Consider the following 14,174-nt stretch of genomic DNA (forward strand, 5'->3'; position numbering starts at 1 on the left):
TAATTGTCCCATTACTTGAAATATTTTGAAATAATAAAATAATTAATTTGCCTGAGGAAACATGGAAGACAAAGAAGTAGTTTTTGTGGTAATATATAAATATAGTGGTTAAAATCATAATATATTAACACCCAAAAAATACGCTTAAACTTACATCCATTATATATATATATTTGATTAATTGATAATATTTATTGATTGATGATGCCTAAGTGCTGGCTAATCACAGCTTGCCACGTTGAAAAACACGAGAGAATTTAAAATTATAGAGAATCTACAATATCATTACACGCTGGCAACGGCTTAAAGCAATTTTATTTCCTTATTTCCTCACGTAGACACGTCCTTATTACACACACCACAACAAACACATATTCCGAGTGGAGACTGCTCACATGACAAAGCAAATTCTCTCAACAAGCTTAGCTGAAGGCCGCGGTACATAAAACACCTCAGGTAGTAGTATTTCATAACACTAAAAATTATACTATTCTTCGGGAAACTGGAAACTGCACAGCCGCTTATTCCATGCTGGCTCCATTTCTACAATGTAGGAGGAATCCAGATATAGCCATGTGTTTGAACATAACCAGCTTTTGCCAGCAGCTCATCTGCTTCGACTGGACCCCGGCTGCCTGGTTGGTATTCCTTTGGCTTCATTTCACCATTGTCAATCCTGTGCAGAAGGGGTGTGAAGATCTCCCATGCTGCCTGATGAATGAAATGGAGCAACCATCAGATTTTGATATCCCATTTCAGTCCAGATATTTTACGAAGCTGAAACAAAATTTACCTTCAATTCATCTCTGCGAACAAAATGCTGCTGATCGCCCCTAATTCTGCAAAACCAAAATCAATACTCGTTACCAGTTCTGTTATTTATATCATTGGTTCTTAGATAACGCTAAAGCTTCTAAGCTCATTGGACTTGGACTTGCACTTAATTCAAGCATCTTTATGAACTCTCACAACAAGAGTAGTACTAAAATATATTTTTTTGAAAAAAAATTGCCAAAGGACAGAGTCATACGTGTCAAGAATCAAACGTTCATATGCCTCCGGGATGGGGACCCCTTGATAACGTTGCATATATGACAAGTCCAGTTCACTTTGAACAGTAGACATCTCGAGTCCAGGCTGCTTGACCTGCATGAGTGGCAGAGAGAAATTCAGAGGCAAGCACAAAGATACCTGAGATCTAGTGTATAATTTCTGATTGAAGATTTATGATGTCTCAAAGCATTCAGCTCACAACTAAAATTTAGGGAACGCATAGGATGATATTTCAGAGAAGTAATGCAGAATCTCTTTAGCTCTTATGACCCATTTTACTGGACAAAACATTCATGCAATTTGACAATGGAAAAGGCTTTGCATGCAATTACCAACTTAGACTCATACCGTAAGTTTCATGTACATGGCTTCTGAGGGCTGCAGGCGTATTACAAACTCATTCCTTCCTTGCTTTTGACCTACAAAATTAGACACAGGTCAAGCAATAAGATGCTTACAAGGACCAAACTAACGTATTCAGGAGCAGGGAATCAATTTTATACATGGGTAAACATTTTTTTTTATCAAAAAGAACCATTATAACTTCTAAAAAATGAGCCACAGAGGAATCAACATGGACCACAGAGGAAGTGGTGATGCTGAACTCTAAAGTTCCAGAGTCATACATTTGAAAATATCACCAGGAACATCCTTAAATTGAACACGTATCTCTGCCTTCCTTGAGTTCAATGCCTTCCCGGCCTTTAGTATGAAAGGAACCCCTGAGAAACAAAGTATGGAATCACCAATGAGAACAAACTAGCTTGCTTATTTGATCAATCTGGTGTCTGAAGTATATGTAAGGTTCCAAAGTAGGAGATTCAGAAATCATTTGCTCTGAACTGTGAAAATGTTCCAAAAATAGCAGAGTGAATGGATCCTAAAGTAAATATACCTTCCCATCTTTCATTATGTATTCTCAGAACAACAGTAGCAAATGTTGGGGTATTTGATTGATCAGGAACTGTTGGGTCATCCCTGTAGCCTTCATACTGTCCAAGAACAACATCTTCATCTCTGATTGGAAGTACTGATTGAAGAACCTGAATGTCACTGAACAATAAGTATTTGAATCGAAAGGGTACTCTTTAAGACTCAGAGCATCAACCTCTGAAGGAACAGATGACAGCACAACAGAAAATTAATTTTAAACTATATGCTTTGGTCTAAATGGACTCCTAGAGGATCAATAATTAATGTTTTTAATCCCTCAGGGAACTAACAAATTGAAGCATTTTGGTTCATGATTATCATTAAAGGGTTCCAGGTTATAAATATCAGGAGATTATGAAATGAGATAGTTGATGATCTGAAACTTATTGATGCTCACCTTCACTTTCTCATCCCGAATATATTCAGGTTTGAGAGAAACGGGCTTTTCCATGGCAACCAGACAAAGAATCTGTCATAAGTAGAACAATAGTTAGCCACAAATGAAACCCCTTTCCTTTCTCATATTTTCTCTTGACTGGTGCTACTTGCTCATGATCCCAAGTTTAAATGAATACCTACAAGATATGTCCAAGTACAAGGCTGAGCTATTTTGATGAGAAAAAAACAAATTCTAAAGTAGAAAATATTTTTATATCTGAATGCTCCAGAAAAAATGCTTCTCCTACATGCAGGGATTATTAAGACTCCAAAAAAGAAGACGAAGCATATAATAGTCCAGCTTAAACCCATTGCCCATACCTGTAGCAAGTGATTTTGAATAATATCACGAATAATCCTGCAGCAGAAAAACAAGATTATTGCTTGTGACTTCTTGATTTTGTAGTTACAGAACACCCAAAGAGCTCAACAACACAAACTAAAAGAAAACGAAAGTTTCCATAACCCTTGCATTTTCAAGAAAATATTTCCTAGTCAACTTGCAAGAAGATATGAATCAAAAACTAGCGTAAAGAAAGTAAAATTACGTATACTACTTGTTATTACAGTACGAACACTTTCCAAAGAAAAAAAGATGATGTTTCTTGGTAAGAGATCCTGCTCTATGGACGGTACAAGACACTGGTGTTTACTGAGCATACCCATATTCATCAAAATATCCACCACGACCTTCAGTTCCAAAATCTTCCCGAAACACAATCTGAAAAGGCAACAGAGGAGATGATGATTGACATTAATGAGCACTGATGCTTTTAATTAACAGAAGATACACTGGTGAAGAAGACTCTCATTCTTTGATGTTTTGAGATGATCGTTGAAATCCATAAATTCATTGCTAGGAAGTGTTTTCCAAACCATTAACTTATCAACTATAATTTCATATTCATCATTAGCATTTTTTTATTTTTTATTTTGTCTGGCACACAATAACAAAAGATGCTCACCTGAACATTGGAAATGTTGTCGCGGTTCCAAAGAGGTAAAAAGAAGCGATTTGCAAAACGGAGAACTAGCTACAAAATCCAAGCAACAAAAAGGATTAAAAAGAGATACCAACGTTGATGAACAATTAGCATTAAGTATTTCTATGAATCTTACCAAGTTCTGCACCAATTCTTTTCCCAAGTAGTGATCGATACGGTAAAGTTGTGCTTCTTCAAACAACTCTCCAATATGGGCACTAAGATTTTCTGCAGATTCCAAATCTTTGCCAAAAGGTTTCTCAATGACAATTCTAGTCCATCCACCAAGATCAGCTGGAAAGGATAACAAGAACAGCAGTCAATAAGATAAACACCAAGAAGTTCTGGTCTGCAGCAACACTGGAAATTTGACAAAGCTACTTTAACGATGGCTTTGGGAAGTCTAGCACAGTTTATCTAACCAAAGCTGGATCAAACATAATGGCAAGTTCAGTTAGCTTTCAAGGATAAATGAATCAATGTTATAATTCTAGCTACAAGAAAACATCATCTCATTTAGGGGGGTAAACTGAAACAAAAACATATGAAGATTCTCCACTATTAGCAGATCCAGTGATGGCTGTGCATAATACTGGGGCATCCAGTTATGCCAATCTGGAATGTGAGTTTTAAGGACCCCTGAAGAGACATCCTTAAGAAAATGCAGGGCGTTCAAAAATGGTAATTTAATTGTCAGTGTCTGCACAAATAGGGCAGTTCTCGCTTTCTATCTTTCTTTCTTTTATTTTGTTTTTTTCCATTCCAAAAGTGGCATTCAGGCAAATGAATTTCTTCTTGTACCTTTTCTTTTCTTCCAAGAAATACCAGATGTAAAAGAGGATATGGTAAAAGAGAGAGCGTCGGGCTTTGTAAAGTTAATGGCCAAAAAATGTTTCCATTCGATATTGGAAGCCACAAAAGCAAATTAGATCAGCAATTCTTACATTTATTCATGCAGCATTTTCTGATCATCCTGCAGACAGTTGGATACACCGAGGGGGGAAGTGCAAGATAAAATAGTCTTCGAGATGATCCTTCTGAACTTTTTTTTGATACTTCATGCTGTGAAATTTCCTTATCCAATAGCTGAAATCCAGCCTCAGTATCATAAGAACCACTTACATATTTGATCTGCAAAGTTAAAAAAGATTAATATCTTAGTGGTGCATGCCGGAACAGACTACTAAAAAACAACGCATAGAAAGAGCTATACTAACCAGTTGCAAGAACTTTGATACAACTTCAGCATCTTTGCCAAGATATCTGAAATGATTGTTCAATCCCAGTCATTTGCAATATTCATTATACTTATCAATAACCTTTAGCCAGAAAAAATGGCTGAAACATAGCCGCGGTCACAAAGTACATCTATGAACTATGTGCACCCTACTTTCTTCCTGGTATGAACTACACAAGTCCCAGCACCTTGCCCATTATTTACTCTATCACAGTGTACCGGAGTAAAAAACGAACATATTTGATAGAGCACATGCACACAGGCATGAAGCAGGCACACAAGACAGAGGCTAGGCAAGATATCTCACCCACGGATTCGATCTCTGAGTTCATCATCTGAAATCCTAGTCCTTGCATATCCGAAAATGTGGACTTCATTTGAGTGCAGAAACCCCTGCCCAACATCCCATAAAAAAAATAATCAAGAGAACTTCTCTAAATCCACAAGAGACCGTATCTTTTATTAGCAAGCAAAAGGATTTCCCTTTATTTACCTGGCGAAAAAGATGGTAGAGAGCAGGGAAAGTCTTCTTCTTGGCTAGATCACCAGAAGCACCAAGCACAATAATTGAAAGGCACCCAGTTTCGGACGCAGTCTCATGTTCCTTTGGAAACGAATCATTTTCTAAACCAGATCTCTTCTCTACCATCCATTGACCGGATCCCATGTCTTTGATATATCAAGATTTGCTTCCTTTCCCCAGCACCGCCTTTCCTGATCTGATTCGGTAACACAAAAATATTGGCTACAAAATCGAGATACTAAAAACTTGTTTCTCATAGGCCCTGTAACCTAGGTTACTGGTTTTGACCACACACAAAAACGCTAAAATTCAGTCCCTTTCCTTAGTTTTATCGAAGTTAAAACGTAGTTGTAATATAAAAGAAATGAAACAAAAGCTTTAACTACCAAAACAAAAACAAAATTCAAGCAAACCAATGTTAGACACAAACTCTCAAGTGATCTTCAATAAAAAGAAACGCAAACCTGAAATATGGGAATTGGGAAATGAATCGAATCTGTTGAGATGCTAAAGATCAACAAGTGACAAATTTGAGCCCAGAATGTGGTGCCAACTTTTCTGCCGAGATTTCAAGGAGTTGGTGAGAAGATATTTATATCATAATTCATAAGGGGACAGAGAGAGAGATTGTCTTTTTGTGCTTATACTTCAAATGTTTTGAAAAGTAGTTAAAAACAGTGCATGGTCTTACAAGGAGCAAGTTGCCCACCTAACTGTTGTAAGCCGCCATAGTGTATTCAGACCTGTACCCAGTTTTTTTCTGTATTCAGACCTGTACCCAGTTTTACACAAATCATTTCGATTATGTCCTTGCTCTTATCCTAGTGGTACAATAAATAAACAAAGGATTGGATCATGATCTTGAGAGCTCATGTTTTAATATGTTTTTGATCCAAGATATTGGCAGGTGGAGAATATATCAGAAACCACGTGTTATTTGGTGGTATATGGAATCTACCACTTGGCTTTGAGAATGTTTGGTGGGAGCAATATGCTCATATGAAGTATCAAATATAATTACATATTCATATGAATTTTTATTTTTTTTATTTTTTTTAATATGCATACCAAATCGATGCTGGGAGCATATTCTTGATGAGCTGAGAATGTTTTTATTGTCAAATAAAAATAATAATTATATATCTATACATTGATAAATTTACAAATAAAAGAGAATCAAGCCAAATCCATGATAGAAGCTTTTATATAAATGTCTTTTATAAATCCTAAAAGAGAGGGCACGGGGGATCAACCCCCGAAAGTGAAATCTAGAAAGGTGAGTGACCGGCATGAAAATACAATACCATACGAATTGTAGGCATTGCAAAAATACAATAGTATACGAACTGTAGACATTACAAGAATACGGTCTACCTGACAAGTTTAGGCGTCGGTCGGCTTCGAGACTTTCTGGTTCACGCTGCAGGAGTGGAATCAACCCTTCAATGATGAATAATAGCTAAGGCAAAACATTGATTTCAAAATATATTAGCAAACTTGAGGACCTGCATGATGAATAATAGCTAAGGCAAAACATTTATTTCAAAATATATTAGCAAAATTGAGGACCTGATTGGTCAAAGAGTAACCGCCTAACAACGCCATTAACAAAAGCTTTGACCACGGACCAATATTTGCGGCTGTGGTTCCTGGTTTGAAGAGATTTTCATAATTTTATTTGAAAATAGCCTCTCTAACCATAGTTTTTGACTAAAGTTAAAAGGAGCCGGTTGTTCTCATTAATCCGAATCAATTTAAAAAAAAAATATTTAAAATTTTAATATTTAAAATAACATTAAATTAATAATATAAACAAAGATGGTAGTTGTTAATGATTTAAAGTGTCTTTTGGAATTGTGGTTTTAATTATTTTTTAAAATATTTTTTATTTAAAAATATATTTTAGTAATATTTTTTATTTTTAAAAAAATATTTTTAATATTAACGTATTAAAATAATATAAAAAAAGAAAAATATTAATTAAAAAATATTTTTGTAAAAAAATATTTTTAAAAGATAAAATAATAAAATTTAATGCTTAGACACCTTGTCCTCCCAACTACATGATTTTGTGGTTGGTGAACGATTTTGTGGTATTGAGAGAGCCATTCAATTCCGATCACATAGTGACACGTCACTATAAACTTTTGATGAGATCTACACGGTAAGAAGACACTTCACCCAGAAGAAGAAACTGTTTAAGAAAATTGAAGAAAAGTTATAATTGATCCAATATATAAAGTCAAAATAATGGATTTGTTGGTCTAAATTATGCCTTTCAAGTGCAAATAACTGCTAGTGGACTTTGTAAATGCAATTGCAAATCTGATTATTTACCCCTTGTGGCAAGTAAACATTAGAATTCAAATTAAATAAAAATAAAATAAAATAAAATGGTGTTTCAATATTTACTAACATTGTTCATGCGCATACAAAACATCATCATTCATTTGCAATGTTCAGGATTCTTGTAGTTTTCTTAATTTATATTTCAATTATGAAACTTTGTTTTTTTTACATTTTATTCTCCAACAATTGAAATAGAAAGGAGAGATGTCACATAAGAAAAGAGACAAAATCTAATTGGTTACATTCCAACAAAAATAAAAACATTTTCATCTTGAAAATGACAGTTCAATGAAGATAGTTTGGCTTTTAAATCTGGAAAGGATGATTTTATTTTATTTTGAATTTTTAAACTGATTTGAGCATGTTTTGGGATTAAAAATTAGGTTATAAAGATTTATATGATATTATTTTTTTATGAGTTTCTTAATGAAAAAGATTTAAATTTAAATTTTTTAATAAAAAACTTAGATTTTAATTTTTTAATCATAAAAAATAATTGAAAATGATTATATATATATATCTCGACATGTGTGGAGATTTTAGGATGCTAAAGTGCCTTCTTGACATTTTAAGAGTGCTGTAAGTGTTTTTATAATAGGATGGGTTGAAAATTTAATTTTGTTTTTTGGGTTGAAATACATTAAGTTAATTATATAAAAATAAAATTATTAAATTAAGTGAAGTTGATGATACAACTCATATAATTTAATATAATTTAATGTGCTAAACTATAAATTATAAATCAATTTAATATAATGTTATTTTTTTAATTAATATTAATTTTTGGATGATCTTGCGCACACTTTAACTAATCTTATAAGCTATGAAGTTAACAATCATATCTCTAATAATTTTATGATTTATAGAACTCGAATTTATAATTTATAGGGAGTAAATATAGAGCCGGATTAATTGAATTATACCCTCTAAAATTAAAAATATCACTTTTTAATTAGTTATTTATATAACTTTTAACTTGTCAAATTACTAAATTAATTACATCATGTTAAAATAATGCTGATATAATTTAATTTGAAATTCAACCTAAATAAAAAATCGAATTATGCGGCTTGAAAGCTGGGTCTATCAAAAAGTTACTCGTGACCTCGATATTCTTTTCTATATTCAGAAAAGTCTTGATCCAAGTTACAGTGTAAGGGGACTGAAATATCTAATAATATCTATGCATGGTACAAAATGGAAAATGGAAGGAACGAATAAAAGTAAGTTTTGTAAGATTTGTTTTTAAAAAAAATATATGGATAATTACAAGAAAACCTTCTATGGTCTAGTCGGTACTTCAATTTCTTGCTGTAATTTAAAAATTAAATTTTATATCCTAAACTTTATAACACTAATAATTCATATTTTTAAAAAAATCAATAAAAAATATTTGATTATTTAAAATTTTACAATTATATTTATTTTAATGACTAAAGAGTAATTAGAGACTCAAAATACCGAAATTGTCGCCCATAAATCATTGGTGCCGACCAGCCCTTAGGGGACACTCAAGCTCACATCTCGGAAACCAATCAAGCAAGCAATGCCGATTGGGATGAAGACAATGGCAATAAACACGAAGGCGAACACCACCTGCACAAAGAAATATACTGGGATTGGAGATAGGCCGTTTGATTCTTATAAATTTTAAAATTATTAAAGATTAGATTATTAAAGATTTATATGGTTATTAATTTTAAAATTTATAAAATTAGTTGAAATTATGTACAAACTAATCTAAATATTCACATTAATAATAAATAATAAAAAATTGATAACTTTAAATGTTTATTTGCATCACAGACGAAACCAGATAAAAGGGATGATAAAAACATACCCATCGTGGAGTGGGAATTGGCTTCCAAGCAGGATGTTCCTGCTGTGGAAACTTTGAATCTGAAAGAAAATGAAAGATTTCCAGTTCCTTGAAAATCACTAGAATAAGATTACAAGTGCATTTCAACAAAATGAACAAAAAATGCAGATTCTTTGTCCTGAAAAATACTATACATCCCTTTAAAATTTGAAGTGTTCTTATCCCTCTGCCTTGCTTTGCAGGACAACAATAAAGCAGTCAGGCAACTATTCTTAACACCGGAAACGTTCTGTTTTCAGGCTACCATTATGTTTACTATCAGCCTGACAACTTCTACCAGAATCATTGTAGGTATGTCATCAATCTCATGTGCTCTAGCAGCATATAATTATGTTTGGTGCTCACCAAACATAATCTTGGCTTTACTTATTTGTTTATCGCCATGGCCATGAGCCATGAGGAGGGCTACTTTCTGACATTATACTAACGATATAAACAAAGAAAGTAGTAGTTTAATCCTTAATTAGCTAGCTCTCCAAACTACCATGATTTTGGTGGTAGTTGAACGCATTTCACAACCATAATTGTGGATAGGTGAGACCTAACAACATTGATTAAGAGATTATTTGTTTATGTTAAAAGGGATTGAGATGGCCATTCAATTCCGAGCTCATAGAAATTAAGAAGTGTATGATGGGATCCAGACAGGGTAAGAAGACACTTCACCCAACTTGAACGAATCAAAGGCAACCTAAATGCAAGATATAGCAACAAATGAAGAAACTCTTAAAAGAAGAAAGAAAAATTACAATGATCCTACGACTTTTAGATTTCGTGGCGGGTGGGTGTTAAATTGTATTTATTTATTTAGTTATTTTTGTTTTTTTGGTATTTATTACTTAACAATGTTCCAAAATATTCAAATAAATTAAAAATAAAATTATCGAATTAAATAATCAATTAATCAGTTAATTCTAACAATCTTATCCTTTCTTTCTCATCAAAATAATTAATAGCTTATACTTAGAGTTTAATAGACCAAAATAACTTGTAGCTAATATTTATAAAAAATCTAATTTAATAAAGATGAAGCCCTTCAATACTTAAATAAATATTTTTTTATATAAAAAATATAATTATATTGTAAAGAAAAATACTATAAAAATAAAATCGTAAACTTTTGACTTAAAAGATTCACAGTACATTTATAGTTTATATATCTTATTTTTTTATAAAAATAAAAAATTAAAATGTAATTTTACTTATATAATATTATGGGTTATATCCTACTTAAAATAATATATATTAAATTAATATAAAATATTAAAAAATGAAAAAAATCCATAAATAACTTGTAATTAGTAATGAAATCATCCATTTTTGGTATACCTACTAATTTCTCAATGGGCATTCCAGTTCTAAAAATGGACAGGCAAAGCCTCTCCCAAGCCCATGCCCTATTAGCCAAGCGTACTTCCCGAGGGATGCAAAACCGTGCCACCAAATTTTTTTGCCACGGAGACCTGGTGCCTCCCGGCCCAAAATAAAGGGGCCTCCATTCCTACTTCAGCCCATAACGTTTCCTTTAGCGGTCACCAGTCACTTGCCCATGCTCTGTTGCGGATTGGTCTCAATTTTGTTTTTTCAAAGCAAAAAAATATAGATATTGGCGAAAAAGATATGATGCGTGAATTCAATAAAATAAATTGTGATTTATATTTAGTAATAAATATTAAAAATATTTATGGCTAACAAAAAATTGAGCCAGCATATTAATAAAAAAAAATATTAAGATATTTAATTGTATTATGCAAAGAGCTCATCAATTCTTTTTTATTTAATTATACAAAAATAAATTGTTTATTTAAAAAAAATTATCTCAACTCTATTGACCAAAAAAAATTATTAAAACAAAAATTGAAAAAAATTCAACCAAAACATTCTTTTTTTTTTAACTTAAATTAGCTAAAAATATGATAAGAAATAAAAAACAACTTGAATTGAAAAATTCTTTGAGGCCCGTTCTATTTTTGTAGACAAAATAAAAGTTAAAAAAACACCTAAATAAAACTCCTTTAATTTTTTGTATCATAAAAATCAAGTCAACTAACCATTTTTTCTCTTATCCTGTTACTTGGCACCTCTTTCTTTCTTTTCTCTTAAACATAGGAGTTGAAATGTAATGAAAATAAAGTTTAATATCAAAATATTAACTTGTCAAACTGAAAGGACTAAAAATGATTTTGGCAGTACTGGAAGCAAGGAGCATTATAAACAGTTGTAAAAAAATCCTGCATTTTGTAGACAAAATAAAAGTTAAAAAAACATCTAAATAAAACTCCTTTAATTTTTTTTATCATAAAAATCAAGTCAACTAACAACCTTTTCTTTTATCCTGTAACTCGGCACCTCTTTCTTTCTTTTCTCTTAAACATAGGAGTTGAAATGTAATGAAAATAAAGTTTAATATCAAAATATTAACTTGTCAAACTGAAAGGACTAAAAATGATTTTGGCAGTACTGGAAGCAAGGAGCATTATAAACAGTTGTAAAAAAATCCTGCATTCTTTCTTCAAGGTCAAATTGGTCCCCATACTTATTATTTTTATGCAGGATTTAAAACTGAAGCATCAACTATTGTAGGAATTTTATTTTGACAACATATCAACCATATAAAAAGAAAATTACCGATCTAGTCCCCTCCGAAGCAATGCAAAGGGGCTAAATTAAAAAAAAAATGATGACAGGGAAAAGAATTTTAAAGGGCAAAAAAAAAAATTCACTGTGCGTACCTTCAGAGTGCACTGTTTTTAACACACCCTTTAAATTTCTTCTGAATAAAGCCATCTTCCTTGAAGCATTTAATGTGACTAGCTCAAACTAGGCACCTGGGAAGGTTGAAGGGATGGGTAAAAAACGCAGGACAATGAAGAAAATATATAGGACATGATCACCGATGGAAAACATAACCCGTGAAGCAAGCGCATGGCACTCAGAAGGACCACGGCATGGCGGAATTATGAGCAGTATTTACAAGATTGTCAGTGTGGAGAGCTCTTACAAAGGTCACTTCCTCGTTAATGTTACGAACAATCCTTCTATTATGGATTGTATGAGTGTTGAGGCCACAATTCGGATGTTCATCTGCAGCAAAAACAGAGCCAGGATTTCGGATGTTCATCATCTGCAGCAAAAACAGAGCCAGGATTTCGGATGAATCAGTATATTGGGAGGGAGAACTTTCCATGTAAGGAAGGGAGAAAAGAAAGGGTAATGAAGAGCTCACTTGGAAGAATTTGTTATTGCTGCATGTTTTTAGGCGCAATTGGAAGAATTTGCCGATAATTTGGGATAACCTCCCTACCTCTCATTTCTATGAAACCAGCAGTAATTAGGCTACTCAACAGTCAACTACTCAATCAATATTATATCTTCTTGTTTCTAACCTTTTTAGGCATTATTGAAGTTCTATTCTAAATAGTGTTTTATAAAATTTATTTTTTTTTTATATTTTTACATCGTTTGTACATATTAATATAAAAAATAAAAATAATAGTAACTAAAATGTAAAAAAATCACAACACTTTGTTAGTAAATTATATCTTCTTATTCTAAATCTTTTAGGTGTTATTTGAAATAGTGTTTGTTTTATGAAAAAAATTTAAAAATTTAAATTATTTTTTTATGTTTCAGATTATTTTAATATATTAATATTAAAAATAATTTTTTAAAAAACATAATTAAAAAGAAAAAAAACGCCAACACTTTGTTAATCAATTAATATTAGTCCATGTTAAAATTAGATTTTCTTTATCAATTATAAAACTACTAGGGGTGTGTTTGATTGCAGGAAAGTGAATTCCTGGAATTCACTTTCCTGTTTTTCCCATGTTTGGTAACAATATGAAAAAATAGTTAAAGGAAACTGAATTCCAGTCAAATTAAAAATAATAACGTTACCAAAGGAAAGTGTTTTCCTTTTGTTAAAGAAAGGAAAACACTTTCCTTCCGTTCATTTTCTCAGACACAGCTCCCTAAAAACTTTTTCTCCAAAAATCGCAGTCTTTTTTTCTTCAAAATCAATTGCAAACTGATCAGGAACAAGAATATTTTTCGGATCTAAACTTCAGGTATTTTTTTTCCTCTTTATGTCCTTTATGTTTTTATCTTCTTCTGCGTAGATCCAAATCTGTAAAAATAATAGCATAAATCTTTGATAAATCTGCTATTGCTATTGTCATATTTTTTCCATAACTTTTCAATTATCTTGTCACATTCAACTAATCAAGCAAGCAACCCAATTTTTATACATTTTTTCTGCTACTGTTTTCATGAATCATAACCACACAGAGACAACAAACCGGGGAGGGGGGGAGATTGTGAACAGAGATAGGCAAAATAGTAACCAAACAGAGAGACAAAACCAGGGGAGGGGGAGATTATGAACAGAGAGAGGCAAAACAATAACATAACCAAACAAAGAGACAAAACCGGGGGGGGAGATAATTGCGAACGGAGAGAGGCAAAACAGCGAGGGGCCGATTTCTGTCAACAGTAAGGCAAAACAGGGGGCGATTTCTGTTAACATGGAGAGGCAACGCGGTGGGGAGGGGATCGATTTATATGAACAGAGAAAGGCCAAAACGGGGGGGCGATTGATTTCTGTGAGGGAGACCAAAACAGTGGGGGCAATCGATTTCTGTGAGGGGGTGATCAATTTCTGTTATATCAAAACGGGGGGGAAGGGAGGCGCGGTCGATTTCTGTAAAGCGGGTGAATTCTGCTGGGGGCGATCAATCTTTGCAAGAGAGACAAAACGGGGAGGGGGGAATTGGGGGA

The 14,174-nt window shown here is 32.7% G+C and overlaps 1 protein-coding gene and 1 long non-coding RNA gene across 2 annotated transcripts; both read right to left on the minus strand.

Moving 5' to 3' along the window:
* Positions 1-267: 267 nt before the first annotated feature.
* LOC105140190 (glucose-6-phosphate 1-dehydrogenase, cytoplasmic isoform 2-like) lies at positions 268-5,805 on the minus strand. The gene is made up of 16 exons (XM_011046924.1): positions 5,632-5,805; positions 5,138-5,363; positions 4,952-5,037; positions 4,625-4,670; positions 4,352-4,538; positions 3,544-3,701; positions 3,390-3,458; positions 3,087-3,145; positions 2,746-2,782; positions 2,384-2,455; positions 1,949-2,096; positions 1,680-1,775; positions 1,402-1,472; positions 1,031-1,146; positions 794-839; positions 268-711 (listed from the first exon to the last, which is right to left on the minus strand). Exons 2-16 carry the CDS (start codon positions 5,309-5,311, stop codon positions 544-546), a joined length of 1,533 nt encoding a protein of 510 aa, XP_011045226.1. The 5' UTR covers positions 5,312-5,363; positions 5,632-5,805; the 3' UTR covers positions 268-543.
* A 3,549-nt stretch (positions 5,806-9,354) lies between these two features.
* LOC105140189 (uncharacterized) lies at positions 9,355-12,715 on the minus strand. The gene is made up of 3 exons (XR_845144.1): positions 12,622-12,715; positions 12,128-12,479; positions 9,355-9,415 (listed from the first exon to the last, which is right to left on the minus strand). It is a non-coding gene; the product is annotated as an uncharacterized LOC105140189 (long non-coding RNA).
* Between the last annotated feature and the right edge of the window lie 1,459 nt (positions 12,716-14,174).

This window comes from Populus euphratica, unplaced genomic scaffold (genome assembly GCF_000495115.2).
Source record: "Populus euphratica unplaced genomic scaffold, PopEup_1.0 scaffold256.1, whole genome shotgun sequence".
Lineage (NCBI taxonomy): Eukaryota > Viridiplantae > Streptophyta > Magnoliopsida > Malpighiales > Salicaceae > Populus > Populus euphratica.

Bases quoted from the DNA above. Each gene is read 5' to 3' on its own strand.
- LOC105140190 (XM_011046924.1), bottom strand. From the start codon at position 5,311: ATGGGATCCGGTCAATGGATGGTAGAGAAGAGATCTGGTTTAGAAAAT. The intron at 3,146-3,389 runs GTGAGCATCTTT...TTGCCTTTTCAG, and splicing joins ACAACATTTCCAATGTTCAG to ATTGTGTTTCGGGAAGATTT. The intron at 2,783-3,086 runs GTATGCTCAGTA...TTTCTGCTGCAG, and splicing joins GGATATTTTGATGAATATGG to GATTATTCGTGATATTATTC.